Here is a 15,107-nt window from a genome sequence, read left to right as displayed (position 1 = left end):
CTCCAGGCTCAACCGGAACATTTTATAAGACCTGGCGATCTTTCCTGCTGTAATTTCAAAACTGGACAAAGCCCCATTTACTGTGTATGATATAACCCCCCCTTAATATCATGTATGTGTAGGCCAGGGTTGATGTTAGTGTGTATGGGTAGGTCTGTGTATGCAGTTGAAAACTCAATAAAAATAATACTAGTAACTGTGTCTTTCAGCCTTTTGTCTCTCTCTTCCTCCCAGTGCTGTGGAATCTGTCCCGAGCACATTCACCCGTGGCTCTCCATCAGACAAACCAGACGGGCATCGGACTGAGGGTGAAATCTGGTATTATGCTCTGGGTTTGCCTTATCTGCTCGCTGTTTACTAACAGTCACAGAGTCCATCACTTGCAGCTGCACTGTTATCTCAGCGACCCAGGCAACACGAGTAGAATGCTAGAGCAGCTGCTTTAGTCTCAGGCCAACGTGTGTGTGTGCGTGCATGAGGGACCCTCCCTCATACAACAACAATTAACAATGGAGCATCATGTACAGCTGTAAATGGTCCAACCTGTGCAACTAGTGTAGTTTAATTAATCTTTTTTGACTGTTCAGGTGCAAAAGAAGTCGCTAATTTATTCAGAAAAGTTAAGCTGATAAACATTTTAATCCCATAGCTGTGAGAAATAAGGATTTAAAGCGTAAAAACTCTGAAGCTCTAAACCAATGCACCCAAACCAGAGAGGAACAGCCTCAAGTCCCCATTATAAACCCTTTTCTTAGGTGAAGATTTTAAATCTAAAGCCAGTTTTGCCAGTTCTGTCCTTGGCAAAAAATACTGTAAATAAATAATGAATGGAGTACATGTTGAAAGGTGAATGTATGCAAAAAACAAGCATCAAACCAGTCTAAAAGTACAATACATACAGCTTAAACAATCACTACCAACAAGTGACAGTGTGGTGCAGTAGACATTAAGTTTCCTACAGTTTTTTGTGTTCTTAAATTTTCATCATAAAATCATTATGATCTCTTCATTAATACTTTTTTTTGTATGAAAAGATCATGGGAGTCTCACCCTGTGGATGGAGTCATGATACAGCCTCCACGATCAACGGTCATCCTGCAGCCACAACCTCGCTCTGGGGTGTCGTGGTTCATGCCAAAATTGTGTCCCAGCTCATGGGCCAAAGTCACAGCTGCACCCAGTGGGTTCTCAGAATGATCCTATGATGGGAAAACGACATGGTAATATTATAAAAACAGAACATGAAAGAGCATTCATTATGTATAATCTGTCAAATTACTTGAGAAAGCTTTGAGTAAAAACCAAGCCAAACTGGAGTGCACAGTCACTCACGAAAGAGGAGAAGAAAGAGAAGAAAGGAAATGGAAAGTTCACAGAAGACCGTTTTTAAGCTGCAGATTCCCAAAACAGTTGCAGTAACTGTCCGATCTGCCCCCCTCATCCTTCCTTTATTACTCATTCTCCTCATGGAGGCCTGAATTCATCTGCCATCCCATTACCCCTGCGGAACCAATCATAGCTCCATAAACCTGCCGCTGTATGACTTGCTACTGCATTGATAAGCACAACAACTGCCCTTCACAAGGAAGACAGAGACGGAGAATGAGGAGAGAGAGATGTAAAGGTTTGTTTTGTTGATAGACAGGGCTCAGAGGGAGACAGAAGGAGACTGGGAAGGAGAGACACAGAGATAGGGGAAGGTTTGGAGGATGACTGGTCAATGTAGTGTATACTTTATGTAAGCCAAAGTGAGACTGGTAAAGGGACAAACATGCCCATGCACCAAATCTTAAATATGTATACACAGATAGAAACAGCGAGCAGTGCACACTTGGGCTAACGTTAGAAGTCTAACTTCACCCCAAGGTCTGAGCCTAACTCTACCCACTGAATAATTTTGGAAAATTCTAAAAAGGGAGCAAAGGACTGAGAGGAGGAAGAGGAGGGAGGGGGGTGGGGATGTGTGAGGCAGGAGGGCAGGAGTTGCTCAGTGACATCCTCTGGTCAGAGAAAAATTATGATACTACTATTACTACTACTACTACTACTACGACTACTACTACTAATGATAATAATAATAATAATGAGAGGAAGACAAACAGTGTGACGACATTAAAACGAGCCAGAAGTCATTTTAAAATAAACCTGTCTGTGTTTAACTTGGTTTTAGCTTCGGCAGCAAACAGCAACTAACAACAGCATGGACCTGCTGGAGGAACTCTCTCCGTCTATGACTGTTGAACAGGTTCAGTAATGGTGGATCTCTGCTTACACCGCAATTTAATGTTTTAAAACAAGGTTTTACCAGCTGATAACTGCAGAAACAGACAGCCGGAGAGTTAAAGAGGTTCAGGACGAAAGAGGATTTCGGCTGTTTTTGTGGCTGCCAGCAGCTTCTCCTCCCGTGGACAGTCACAAATGGAGAGATTTCCTCCAGCAGGTCAGTGCTGCTGTTCACTGCTGAAGCTAAAACTGTCTTGATCAATATACATTTGAAAATGAGCAGTTTCACAGACTCATAGTCAAGGGTGGGGGAGGTGGGCGTTAATATTCTACTATTTATATAAATTTTGTGATGTAGAGAACTCCCAAAAGAGCCTGCCCACTTCTCCTCTGTATATGTTACTGTGGTCTTTGAATGTTCTCTGCCATGTATATAAGAAAATCACATACTTCCTTTGAAAGGCAAGGTCATATGTCAAAGTTGAGGGCAAGCTGAGCTATTTTCTGCTCTGATTACAGAGCAGCATCGCAGGGAGCTGCACCCCCAATTAAAGAGAAGGATGGGAAAACTTTTCCCTGCTTCTGTCATGTTTATCAGTGTCGTGTGTGTTTGTAGATGTATGCGTGTGTGTGTGTGTGTTTGTGTTTGTGTGTGTGTAATTCATAGCTGCACAAAAAGTGTTATATCAGAGTCAGTAGAAATGGATGAAACTTTTGGAAGCCACAATCATTACTTTGAGGTATCTATCAGCCATTGTTGTGTTGCTGAGAATTTGATAGTGTTGGTTGCAACCAACAAATAGTCTGATGGTTTTTGTGATATCATTTCCAGCCATGTGAGAAAATAACCCATCTCCCAGACAAGAGTGCCATATAAAAAGTGGGTATTGTTAGCTAACCATCTCCACATAAAGACCCTGTGAAGTTACTTGAAAAAGTAACATCGTAATGTGCAAACTGAAAGAATATGGGGACCAAATAAAGGATTAGAGGCTGATTAACATACAGCAGTGTATGGTTTGAGAAATGGTTCATCTCATGTGGCCGCCCTCTAACTGGTTACATGGCCCTTTAATCACGATCCAAGCCATCTGCCATCTGTAAGTAACGGGGAAGACAAACATCTGGAGTAGCCTCACCGCAGCCATGGCCAGCAGAAAACATATCTATTAATGGGGATACACATCTGGGCGGGGGCCTAATGGCATTGGGCTGATAACCACTTTGTGATTTGGCATGGGTGTCAAGTGCGAGAGCGGGGCAGGGAAAACCAACAGGCAGCTAATTTATGATGTGTAATAATTTTGTGTACCAGGGGTGATGTGCAGTTGTGTGTAAAAAAATGCATTCGGATTCAAATGTGTGCTCTGTAAGAGCCGGCATAAACTATTTATCACATCTCATAAAAATGTAAATGTGGTTTTGTTTAAACGCTGTGGCCTGTGATTTACCCCTCTGCCCCACCAGGTCTTTTAGAGATGTCATAAGAAAGCCTGATTGAATGACTGCAAGGCTTACAAGGTCCTTACAAGGGTGTGCGTATCTGCAGTGCAAGGCCTTTGAGAGTATATTATTACTTATTCCTTTGTGTACGTGGGTGTTTGCGGTAATGGTGAGGGCAGGAAGGTTGTGGGAGCGCCAGCACAAATATCATTATATTTAAAAGCATGACTTCCCTGCCAGACCTGTCTATAAAGGCTCTTCCAGCAAACAACACCTTTTTGTGTAAATCAAGTCTGGATACTGTTAACAGACGCAATCTGAACAATGTCCACACTGATACAATCGGGCTACACAGAGGAAGAGGAATGAGGAGGGAGAAGGTTTTCTACTCACCATGACAATGCCTCCAGACTGTTCAACTGTACACATGCTCATAATGGGCGCCATGCCAATGGTGGTGCCCTGGAAGTAAACCCCGCTACAAAGGACAGAAGTAGACAGAAGCAGTGTGAAGAGGAGATAAAAATATTAAAGGCAGAAGGAAAGGAATTTAAACACTCATTAGGTTTTGGATTCATTTACTACCAGGTTAAGATGAAGTCTATTCTTGTTGTTTAGAAATGCAATACAAAATACAGAACAACATTCAAAAATAGTATTTTCTACAAGTACCTACAGTTATCAAATAAGGCAGGTGAGGAGAGGTCACGTTGTGCAAACTCAACAAAAGACCAATGCAATGGAAAATACAGTTATGTATAGAGCCATAACTTGATGGAATAGTTTGCTATACTTCATTTTTCAAAAATGTAGTAAAAAAGGTTTAAATAAACAACTAAAGTGTTTATTTTTAAAGACAGTCCTATAACATAAATAAACAAAATTAGTTTCTTTGCAGTGAGGATGTGCAAATGAATTGAGATGTATTATTATTTCATGTTTTACTGTCAATATCATATGTTTGGTTTGATGTGATTGTATTAGGTTGGGTGTCATGGTGATATGGCAACTGTTTTATTTACTGTATGCGGTGTTAAGTGTAAACATTTGTTTACTGTTGTTTGTACTGTATGGTAATGTGATGAAAATACATTTTTTTGTTCATTTCAACATGTTTCAACTTACAGATACAAGATGTTTACAACGATAGCATTGATTTACATACAAATAGTGAAATTAATGGAAGACAATGGCTGACTTGTTAGGAAATACTAATGTAAAGTCTGAACGACTTTGTAGTTAATAGGCTAAGACATGTAAAATGACTTGTACAGTCCTTAAAGATTCAGTCTAATGTACTAATATGTGCATTTGTTTATTCATTTCTGTGGTCAGTTTCTTCTGTTACATAAGTTAAATTCCCACCTTATGAGCTGAGCGTTGTCATGAGGTTTCTGGGGCAGCAGTTTGACTTTCCTCCAGTCAAGGAACTCATGCAGGGTGGTGAAGGGATCCTGAGTGATGGGACATTTATCTGAGTCACTCCACACCTCCAGACCCACCAACGCCACCCGGATGTTCAGGGCCCTGTAGAACTGGAGGAGAGGCCAGATGCATGTTGACAAGCTGAGAGAATCAGTGTGAATATAAAGGCCAAGAGGCTTATGGAGGTTAGATAACATGACTGATCAACTGACCTTGAAACAGATGTGTGAGACACCACTGCAGCCTTCTACCTTTGGTTACTCAATTCACTGAATTATGTCATATTTTGTTATGGCGGCCCTGAATCCTCTCTTTTTGTGTTTTCCACATGATCAGAGCACCTGTTTACCATATCTCTATTCACGCTTCCTTCAGTAAATCCATCTGCCTACGGTATCTGTAAGTGATAGAGCTGCAGCTCCGGCATAGGTTTTGGACAGCCTAATAGCAGCTGTTTTAGTAGGACATTAATATATCACACGGTCCATCCCATTAATCTCTGCTGCCAGCAATATTTCTATTTTAAAAAAGTGATTTATCCCTCCTGTGCAAAGGGGAGAGGATGCTTTACCTTGTCTACGTAATTGGCTATCTCTGCCAGTCTCTGTTTCACCTTCTCCACGTCCTTCCCCTGTTTCTGAAACTGAAAACAAAATTACACATTATCAGTGGTAGAAATTGGAACATTTACACCCGAAAGTAGTTATGCTGCGCGAAGACATAAATGATACTGCACTTGCCATCATTTTCAGAACTAAAAAGCATGAAGCAACACAGACAGCCTGCAAAGTTGTTATTTTGTGTGAATGAGAAACCTAAAATATTCAATGCCAATACGTTTTCCTGTGTGTTGGGCAGGTTGTCAAGCTGTGACCATCTGGATCTAGAAAAATCTCCTAGTGTTAGGGAGACGAATGGCACGGCCGCAGGGAGCAGGTATATTGGCAGATCTGACAGCCTGCAAACCTTTGGATCCAAATTGCAGCAAAGTCAGATCCTCTATTTCCACCCTACTGTGTATCCACCTGCGTTGGAGCTGCACTTCTCTGGCTGCACTTCGAATCTAAGCCTGACAACATTATCTTTTTTCTTTTTTTTTTTTTTTCATTTCCTTTCTTTCCATTCAGGTCGCAGAGGGCTGCCAGGAGGAAACCCCACAATGAGCTTGTCAGTGCTCACGAAGACTCCTCTGTATCCACGCGGCTTTTTCCTGTTTCCTGTCTGCTCGCTCCGCCGGGGAATCGTACAGCACTTCCTGTCAAAACGGAGCCGCTGCCACCAGACCACACTGCTTGTTGCACACTGACCTAATTCTGCAGCTCCAGAGGGACCTGCTCTACTGTTACTACAGCTTATCCTGCGTTTTTCCCCCTTTTATATCATGAGGGGTTGTTGTGTTTTCAGTGTGTTGTTTCTCTTGTTCAGACACTGTGCTTGTGAAAGGAGGCAAGGCAGGTGCATTACCTCTCTGTTATCTGCAACGATGATCAGCTCGACGTATTTGGTTGTCTTCTGTGTGTGCCTTTTATGCTAAGGAAAAAACAGAGGGGCTGCATGTTAGAAATGCTTTGAGATTTACTAAAATAAATGATTTTCCATTTGTCTTCCTAAACATCTAGCTGCTTTGTCTTTAAAACACTGGCAAATATCATGGAAACAAAACTGATGTACTATTGCTTCCTGTGGGGCATTAAAAGCCTTAAGATGAACCTTTTCAAGGCTGCAATACCTAAAAAACCTTGAGAGACATAGTTTGACAATTTGGGATATACACTTGATTGTTTCTAGACAGCAAAGCAGCTTGTTAGCTTTCCAAAGATAACAAAATCTGCCTCCGTATATCTCATTTGTTTAATCAGTACAAAAACAATAGTTATGTACAGAACTATTTCTTGGCTGGAAGCAGTGACTTCCTAGAGTCACATAATCCCCCGTAAAAACCACAACTTGTCGTTTTTATACATAGGCTTTTGTATGGATTAAGCAAACGAGAATAAATGTGTTAATTAGGGAGCTTCAGAGGTGCTGGTACACAGATTTTCCAGTCTTTACGCTAAGCTAAGTTAACAGCTGCTGCTGTAGCTACATAATTACTGTACAGATATGAGATCAGTATTGATCTTTTCACCTAACTTTTGGCAAGAAAGCAAATGAATGAGTTTTTAGAAATGTGAAAGCTGTGCAATGTCTTCTCATTTCACTATAAACATTGTAAAACTTGGAAAAGCAGGAGATGACCATAAAGGTAGATTTGATGCTCTAGTGAAAACTCCAAAGTCCAAATATTACTCAGGGGTCATTAAGTGCTGTATGTTGGTAAGTTTCTCTTCCTGATTCAAATGGAGTTTTTTAATACTTGGGAAAAGGGGCAGATGGATGCCGCACCTGCTCTGTACAAATTATCAGCCAAACCTTCTGCATGGGCCCTCGAATTTGGGCTCTGAGCACAGATAAAATGAGTGTCAAGCCCAAGGCAACACCCTCAGGGAACTTATCCAAACTGGCATGCTTGCCAGTTTGCTGATCTTTGGTCAAATGCCCATTTATCATCCATCAAATGAATGTTAGTCTTACCCTTCAGAAACTGTTTGACAATTAAATACTACAAAAAATAGCTCATACAGATGACAGTGTAGCTTTGAACTATGATGTCTATTGGCTCTGATGGAACCTTTGTGATAAAAACAACGTAATACCAATCTTACCCTCGTGTGGAAGGACTGGAAGGGGCTTTTTATGTGGTTTTCAGGGGCAATGGAGGACATGTTGAAACCATGGCCGCAGGCTCCGGGGGTCATTCTGAGTTCTTCCACTCGGTAGATGAAGTGGGCCCCGGTGTCATGGCCAGACATGGGCTCAATGATGAATGTTTTGTTTTCAAGTGCGATGAAGCCTCTGTAGAGACAGCAGAGCAAGTCTGACTACAAACCTTCAAAGCATAACCAATCTCTCAAATGCAGAATTTGATTGAATGTGGCTCTCTCTAATGGAATATGTGACAACTGAGGTGGCCCTTTTTCCCAAACAAACGCACCTTTACTAAGTTAAATGGAGCTATAAAACATTTTTTTTATCTTGGCATCACAGAGAGTTTCTAAACACCAGCCATGGGTTGAAATACTTCATGGTTTTATGCACAAAAGCCCTTTCCCATTCACAAATGAGTTCAATATTATCTTATTATCACCCCTCTTTATGTGTACTTTTTTTTTATTAAAATGGCCACATCTTAATATGTACTCCTATTTCAGATCAAGAATATTTACCACACATGACTAACAACTTTAATTCTCTTTATCATTAGCTTTTATTGCATTGTTAAAAGGTCGTCATGGCAAACTAAACATTTTCTGTTTCCAGAAATTGTTTCCTTACTGTTTAATTAAACAGGAGATGACATTGTGTATCTACAGGCTTTTTGCAATCTCACATCTTCCAATCTTCCAATTGTGGTCGGTCATTAGCAACAGCTAGCTGCTATTACTGCCAAAATGAGTGCAGATATTAACTGGAAGCCTCTGTGGACAAAGACAATCAGGTGTGACATTTTCTCCTGTTCCTGCGAGTCACACACCAGCTTACTGACAGCACGCTTAAGGGGCTTAAGAGCGATGGGTTGCTGTGCAGAATGACTTAAGTAAATATAAACATTGCAGTGGCAAATAGCACTTAAAGGGCAGCGTTGAGATGCTGCTTGAATATAAAACGTTGGTTATGTTTCTTACCGCAGGCCTGAGCAGACGCTGAGGGTGACATCAGAGTTTGGATGGGCCTGCACTTCCCCATGGTAATAGCAGTTATTCTAAAAGAGATAAATTGTTCATATAAAAAGCCTTTACATACTGTAGATGAAAACATTTTATGCAAACAAGGCTACTCCCACTGGATAATGTAATTAAAAATGTATTACATTTTTAAAGAAGGAAAGCTGCTTGTCATATTTCCTGCGGCAAGGGCGTTTACCTGACATCAAAAGAGCAAAAGAGGACAATATAGAGTGGAACTGTCTGATTCTGTCCTATGTTATGTCCATTTAAATATACATGCTATGTACTGTAAAGTCTTTTTTCCATACAAACAACCCATTTAAAATAAATGTAACCTTCACAGTTCAAGAGAGGCAGGAAAACTGACACATTTGGGAAGTGACAGTAATTTGGTCATCCGTTTTTTGTTCATTATTCCACCAGAATGGTCTAGTAGAAGGGAAAGAAGACAGTTGAGGCTCCTCAGACACACTGGGTACATCCAAGTCTCTTAACTGCATCCACGTTTCCCTCACTTGTGTCTTTTCCTTGTGTCTTAGTCCCTCCCACTGTCGATGCATGGAGAAACCAAAGGAGGAGAAAGGAAACGAGGAAATATGTTTTTAGAGAGATGAGACGTCCTTTCCTCTGAAGCGTCACGTGAAGCAACGTGTTTCTGATGACAATGGCAGCTGAACACAGCTGGAACAGCTGTCAGTCGGCTTTAACAGCTGTAGTGACTTTTGATGGAGTTTGTGTCTGCACACATGTGCACTGTGCAAATACTAATAAAAGTGCACAGTTATCACTGCCAGAGCAGCAGTGTTTTCTCTCTGTACCCTGTTACCTATTTAATAAACACCTGCACATAAATAAAAAACCTGCATTATGTATTTATACTGCGTCCCGTGCCCTGCTCTGTATTTATACTGTGTACTCTGTCCTGCTCTGTATTTATACTGTGTACTGTGTCCTGCTCTGTATTTATACTGTGTACTATGTCCTGCTTAGAGGCACATCAACCATTTCTACTGGCAGAATGCGTTTATATTATTTATTAATTATTTGTGTCTGTATTTATTGATATTCTGATTGTGAATTCATTATTTAATAACTTAGAATATGATTAGAGTGTCTTTTGAACCCTGGAAATTATTTATTTGGCTAAAGGTTTCAGGGAAAATTGAAATTATGCTACTCATATCAAACCCGACACTCAGGAATTTTCAGCCTCACATGTGAGCGAATAGATATGACGACAAATTATGTAAAATATAAATGTGTTTAAAATTTTTGCTGACAGAAAGACTCTCCATGACTTTAATTTTATCCAAATAACAGTTAATGGGGGAAATAACAGATCATGAAGAGAAAAATCTGACAATTAACACAGATGTTTAACTAGATGGTGAATCAGAAAACAAATAAAATATAAAACTTGGGAGTGATACATTTGAGTTTGATCTGTTATCTGTCTCCACTTCAGCATGAAACTGCAGTGATGTGTCCGTGATCAGTCCGATCGGCTGCAGCATCCAATCATTAACTGATGTCCAATAAGGGGGCGTGTGGGCCGGTAAAAGACTTCTGTGAAGGCTACCCTCGTGTATCCTCGCTCATGGCTTCTCAGAGAAGCCATGAGCTTCTCCTTGCTCCTCGGAGCAGAAATAAGAGATTTGGGACAGCCTTCAAAATGGCGGACCGGAACAGCGTCCGGTTCAAGCGAGGATTGAGGAGCGAGGAAATATCAAATAAGAGACTTGGGATGTACCCAGTGAAAACACTGTTGAGCACAAGAACAGAGGAGGAAGTGCCTCTTGTTAAGAGGGAATACAGACCTCCATTTACTGTCTAGCAGCCCTCCAGTCCTCTTAAATCAACTGTCATTAGTCACACTATGCTGACCATTTCTCATTTCCAATATTGGATAGCAGGAGGAAATACATGGGGTGATACTTTACCAACCACTTCAGTTTGCCTCGTGCAAGACAAGTTACTGAGCCAGGTGATAATGGAATCGAGATTCATTACATTAAGTACAAAAATAGAGCAGCAACAAAGGCTCTGTACTTAGGCTATGCTTGACCTAGATTAGTTCACCTTTCACAAAAGAAAACATCAGGCAGCAAAAGTGATTGTCTTCCTCGGTTATCCTTATCCTGTCTGACTTTAACAGTACTTAAATGGTTTCAGAATGAAATGTTTTGTCATAAGCTCAATTTTGGGAGATTTCTTGAGGCTACAGAAAGCAAGCAGAACAGAGATGGGATACATCTTGGTTACCCCTTAACATCTGGTATTAAACCTTTTCTTTCCCCATGAGTAGCTTTAAGGTTGGAAAAATCTTATTTCACTCCACTGTCTGAAAATGTCATGTAGTATACTGTATCTACTCTGTATCGGCTTCTTCCAACTCTTGCTAAAGCTATAAGATTTTTACACTGAGAGGAATGTTTTTATCTCCCTCAAATTCAACCTGACACTAGCATCTTTAGAAACTTTGGGGTCTCCAGCAGAATTTAAAAGAAACTTCTGGGAAGTTTAAACAATGTCTGGCTGCACAGCACGAGTTGTCTAATGACTGACCCACTGCAAAACTGCTGCTTGTTAAGAAGTAAAATTATCTCTTGATTTATCTTAGGCGGCAGATTTGTGCAGTGGAGGAGAAACAGCAACAAAATCTAAAAACCTAATCTTTTTCACAGATTATTTTGTCTTATCAGATAATTAATAGAACGGCAAAGTTTATTTACAGAACACGTCTTTCCACAGATTATTGCTTAATGTCTGGTTCAGTGACATCAGGTACTCAAAGTCAGCAGCTGAGTGAGGCTTATCTAAGACAATACAGCTTGTCTATTTGACAACCTGATGCAATGCTTGTAACATCCTCACACTCAAAATTAAAGGTGAGCGAGAGAGAGTGGAAAACACTGTTTGCATAACTTTGCGGGAAATAGACTTGTCAATCACTGCCGCATTACCAAACATTTCTTCTCCGAGTGGTAAGCGACCTGTCAAACTGTCCTCACCACCGTTCAATTAAACAGTGATTTCAATCCAACTTAACTGCAAAAGGGCAAGAGACTATGTTAAAAAGAGAGTGAAAGCGTTTCAAAGTCACAGATGACAGGTTTCTGCAACACCACAGAAATGTTATCCCTCCTCTAGAACGGCTACCTGTTGTCATGCAATGAAACCTTCTTTCCACCTAACTTGAAGTAAAAAATACCTTCCCCGCAGGATGAAGATTCAACTCTGCCTCGAGTTTCTTTTGTGCGTCACATTAATTGATTTCAACCATTCAAGTGCCGCAGCGAGTGGCCTTGATAAGCACTCGAATTTTAAAATGAACAGTCAATTTTTCTTCCTTTTCTAAAGAGTACTTTAGCAGGCACTTTGCTTTACCAAGCTACTGCACGCATGGAATAAAACAAGTAGTTAAGAATAGATCAGCTGTTAAAAGGGGATTCTATAATGAAATCCTGATGGCAATGTTGGCTGGAAATCAGCCTGCATAAAACACAGCTTATCAACAAGTAGGCCACATGATAAATGTCCTGTTCAGCAACAGCCAGAGGCTTTCAAATACACTCTGGGTCATACTGTAGTGATGAAATAAATAATAAAAACAACAATTAAACGCTGTCTATTTTCAGTTTTTAACTAGTTCATAAGATACAGTGTAGTTCATCATCTATTGAACTGAAGATTTAAAAAAAGAAGCATCTGTCTTTTGAACAATTTTAAAGGGTCAGTTTTTACAGCTTGACTGTGGAGCAGCACTGCAAGTCAACTCGACCATAAATGTCAAAAGCACTCAAGTGCTACCATACCGTAAAGTTGTGAGCACCGGTGACTGCACTTCCATCCTCCCGGTAATGTGTCTCAGTGTAATGGCTTGCAAAAAGACCCCTAAAAAGGAACAGAAAAGGAAACAGACACATCAAACACCCAGGTGTTTTTTCCAATACTGTGAATCTAAATTGATGAAAAAGCTGTGTTTTAAGAGTACCAAGATAAGTCAACCCTTTGTTGACTCTTTATGTAGATTGGATGTTACTTGTAAGGATTTGGGGGATAATGTGGTTGAAATGCTTAGCATTCTGGAGCTACGTTTTCTGTGAATTTATTAGGTGGTTCGTAAGTGTCCTTGAATCCCCTGGCATTCAGCACGACTGAGTAGAATCCCTGCTGAGGTAATTACTTTGTGCATGTGTGTTTTTCTGCGTATGTGTGTGTGCACGTGTCAGTAGACATATTCTAAACTGTGTGTCTGTGTGTGTGTTTTTCTCCTAAGGCCATGAGCAGATGGACACAGTGAGCCCCACCTCAAGCACTGGCAAAGGAGCAGTAGGAACACCCATCTTTTGCAGCTGCATAATCACACTGACACCAGGCAGGATGATCTCAGGATGTGTGTGAGTGTGCGTGCGTGCGTGTGCGTGTGAGTGAAAGAGACAGTGAGGAACAGGGTACTAACAAGTGAAGCAGTAGTAGTGGCAAGTGAAAAATGCAGAAAAGTGACAATTATTGTTACAGCTCATGCAACATGGTTTAAAATTCATAACGAAAAATACAAAATCTCACTGCACTGTGGACTTGGCATTCATGTTTCCAGAGGTGAATATAAAGCAAAATAGTCACTTTATCTCTGTATGCTACGCACACAACTGCCATATCAAAACAAAAAGTTCCAGAAAACTATCAAAAAATTGGCTTGACTTGACTTTTTTTTTCTGCACAGAATATGGGATTCTTAAAGACAGAAGAGGAGATGGAGAGGATTTAGAAACTGGAACGCCACATTTGTCCAAATCTCAGTGGGAATCATTCATATCATACACTGCTGTGCCAGCCCACACAGCTTGCATGTGCTCTACCCAAAAACCAGAATAAGATTGGAGCGGATTAAGCCAATAATGTTCTATTTTTTTCAATCTTCAGGGAGCATTCGGTGTTTTATTTGGACATTTTTTTTCCACTCTAATTTTATTGATGATTACAACATTTATAATCATATAAAACCAACAGATAAAAATGCAAACAAACAAACAAACCTAAAAACAAAACAATACAAACAGGTTTTTTGTTTAGGAGTTACATTTTTAGTAGTCCATCCATTCTCATGGTTTCATCAACTAAATCAGTTGCCTTTCCATAGTCTTCGTTGCTGTTTCGGGTCCTGAATAATGTTCATATTTTCCGCTTTTCTTCCAGCTGTGCTTCTAGTAATCTCAAACAATGTTTCAGTTTTCACATTATGTAAATTTCCTCCACTATCTCCATCCATTGTTCCTGAGTAGGGGGATCCACTTTACCCCATTTCCTTGTGAGCTTTTTTACTAGCTTTTATTTATTTTATTTTGATCAGATACCTATCCCTCATTTGTACATTTTCTTCAGTAAAATTACACAGGTAGAATACCATGTTGATCATAGGGATATCAAATCCTAGTATCCTAAAATCTTGTATAGCATTTTCCACAACATTAATATTTTGTGGCATTTCCAAAATGTATGCGAGTGATCTGCATGTAATACTCCACATTCTCTCCAGCATGGTAGATTTATGTTTAAATGTTCACTTTTTTTTTTTTTTGTTATTGTGAACCATAATTCCAGAGTAAACAATGCCATTGAATCCATACGATTTTTTCATTTTCTTGTATGCTTCTTTATCTCCAATAATATTCTGTATTGGATATTCTCCAAACTCTTTTTCCATTTCTTTCCACTTTGCTGTGTAATCTGGTTTGCACCAACATACAATATATCTTCACTGGGCAGCATAAAAGTATTCTTTCATTTTTGGGAGACCCATACCACCTCTATCTTTTGGTAGCTGGAGAGTTTCATACCTAACTCTAGGTTTTTTGCCTCCCCAGATAAAACTTGATATTATCCTGTTCCAGGTCACAAATTCAGTTTGAGGGACCTCTACAGGTAGGGACTAGAATAAATAAAGAATCCTAGCTAGCGCATTCATTTTGATGGTCTCAATTCTCAAGTTAAAATCTAGTGGTAGAGTAGACCATCTCTCAATGTCATTTATCTTGTTAGAGTTTACTTTGTACAGTTTAGATAGTCCTTTAGTGATAATAATCCCCAGATATTTCATTTTCTTTAGATTCCAATTAAAATTAGATGATTCCTGAATCAATTTTGATGGATTATAGTTAATTGTTAGTATCTGTGTTTTTGAAATATTAATTTGATATCCTGAGAGGTGTCCATATGTTTCTTGGAGCTTCATCAGTACAGGAAGTG

General features: G+C 39.9%; 1 protein-coding gene across 3 annotated transcripts in view; it reads right to left on the bottom strand.

Annotated features, from left to right (window-relative positions):
- The window catches only part of adam12b (ADAM metallopeptidase domain 12b), a 96,466-nt gene that overhangs the window by 39,049 nt on the left and 42,310 nt on the right, over window positions 1-15,107 (bottom strand). For 2 of the 3 annotated variants that reach the window (XM_067610351.1, XM_067610352.1), the window contains exons 4-11: window positions 12,674-12,752; window positions 8,817-8,893; window positions 7,797-7,986; window positions 6,556-6,621; window positions 5,663-5,734; window positions 5,032-5,201; window positions 4,060-4,144; window positions 1,051-1,199 (exon numbers count right to left, since the gene is read on the bottom strand). In XM_067610351.1, coding sequence (XP_067466452.1) covers window positions 1,051-1,199; window positions 4,060-4,144; window positions 5,032-5,201; window positions 5,663-5,734; window positions 6,556-6,621; window positions 7,797-7,986; window positions 8,817-8,893; window positions 12,674-12,752 — 888 coding nt within the window. Of the gene's footprint in view, window positions 1-1,050; window positions 1,200-4,059; window positions 4,145-5,031; window positions 5,202-5,662; window positions 5,735-6,555; window positions 6,622-7,796; window positions 7,987-8,466; window positions 8,577-8,816; window positions 8,894-12,673; window positions 12,753-15,107 lie in introns of those variants that run through there. The other variant, XM_067610353.1, reaches the window with a different exon arrangement.

Source organism: Thunnus thynnus, chromosome 14 (genome assembly GCF_963924715.1).
Source record: "Thunnus thynnus chromosome 14, fThuThy2.1, whole genome shotgun sequence".
Lineage (NCBI taxonomy): Eukaryota > Metazoa > Chordata > Actinopteri > Scombriformes > Scombridae > Thunnus > Thunnus thynnus.
The sequence above is the reverse complement of the archived record's forward strand: the minus strand, read 5'-3'. Positions and strand labels throughout refer to the sequence as shown.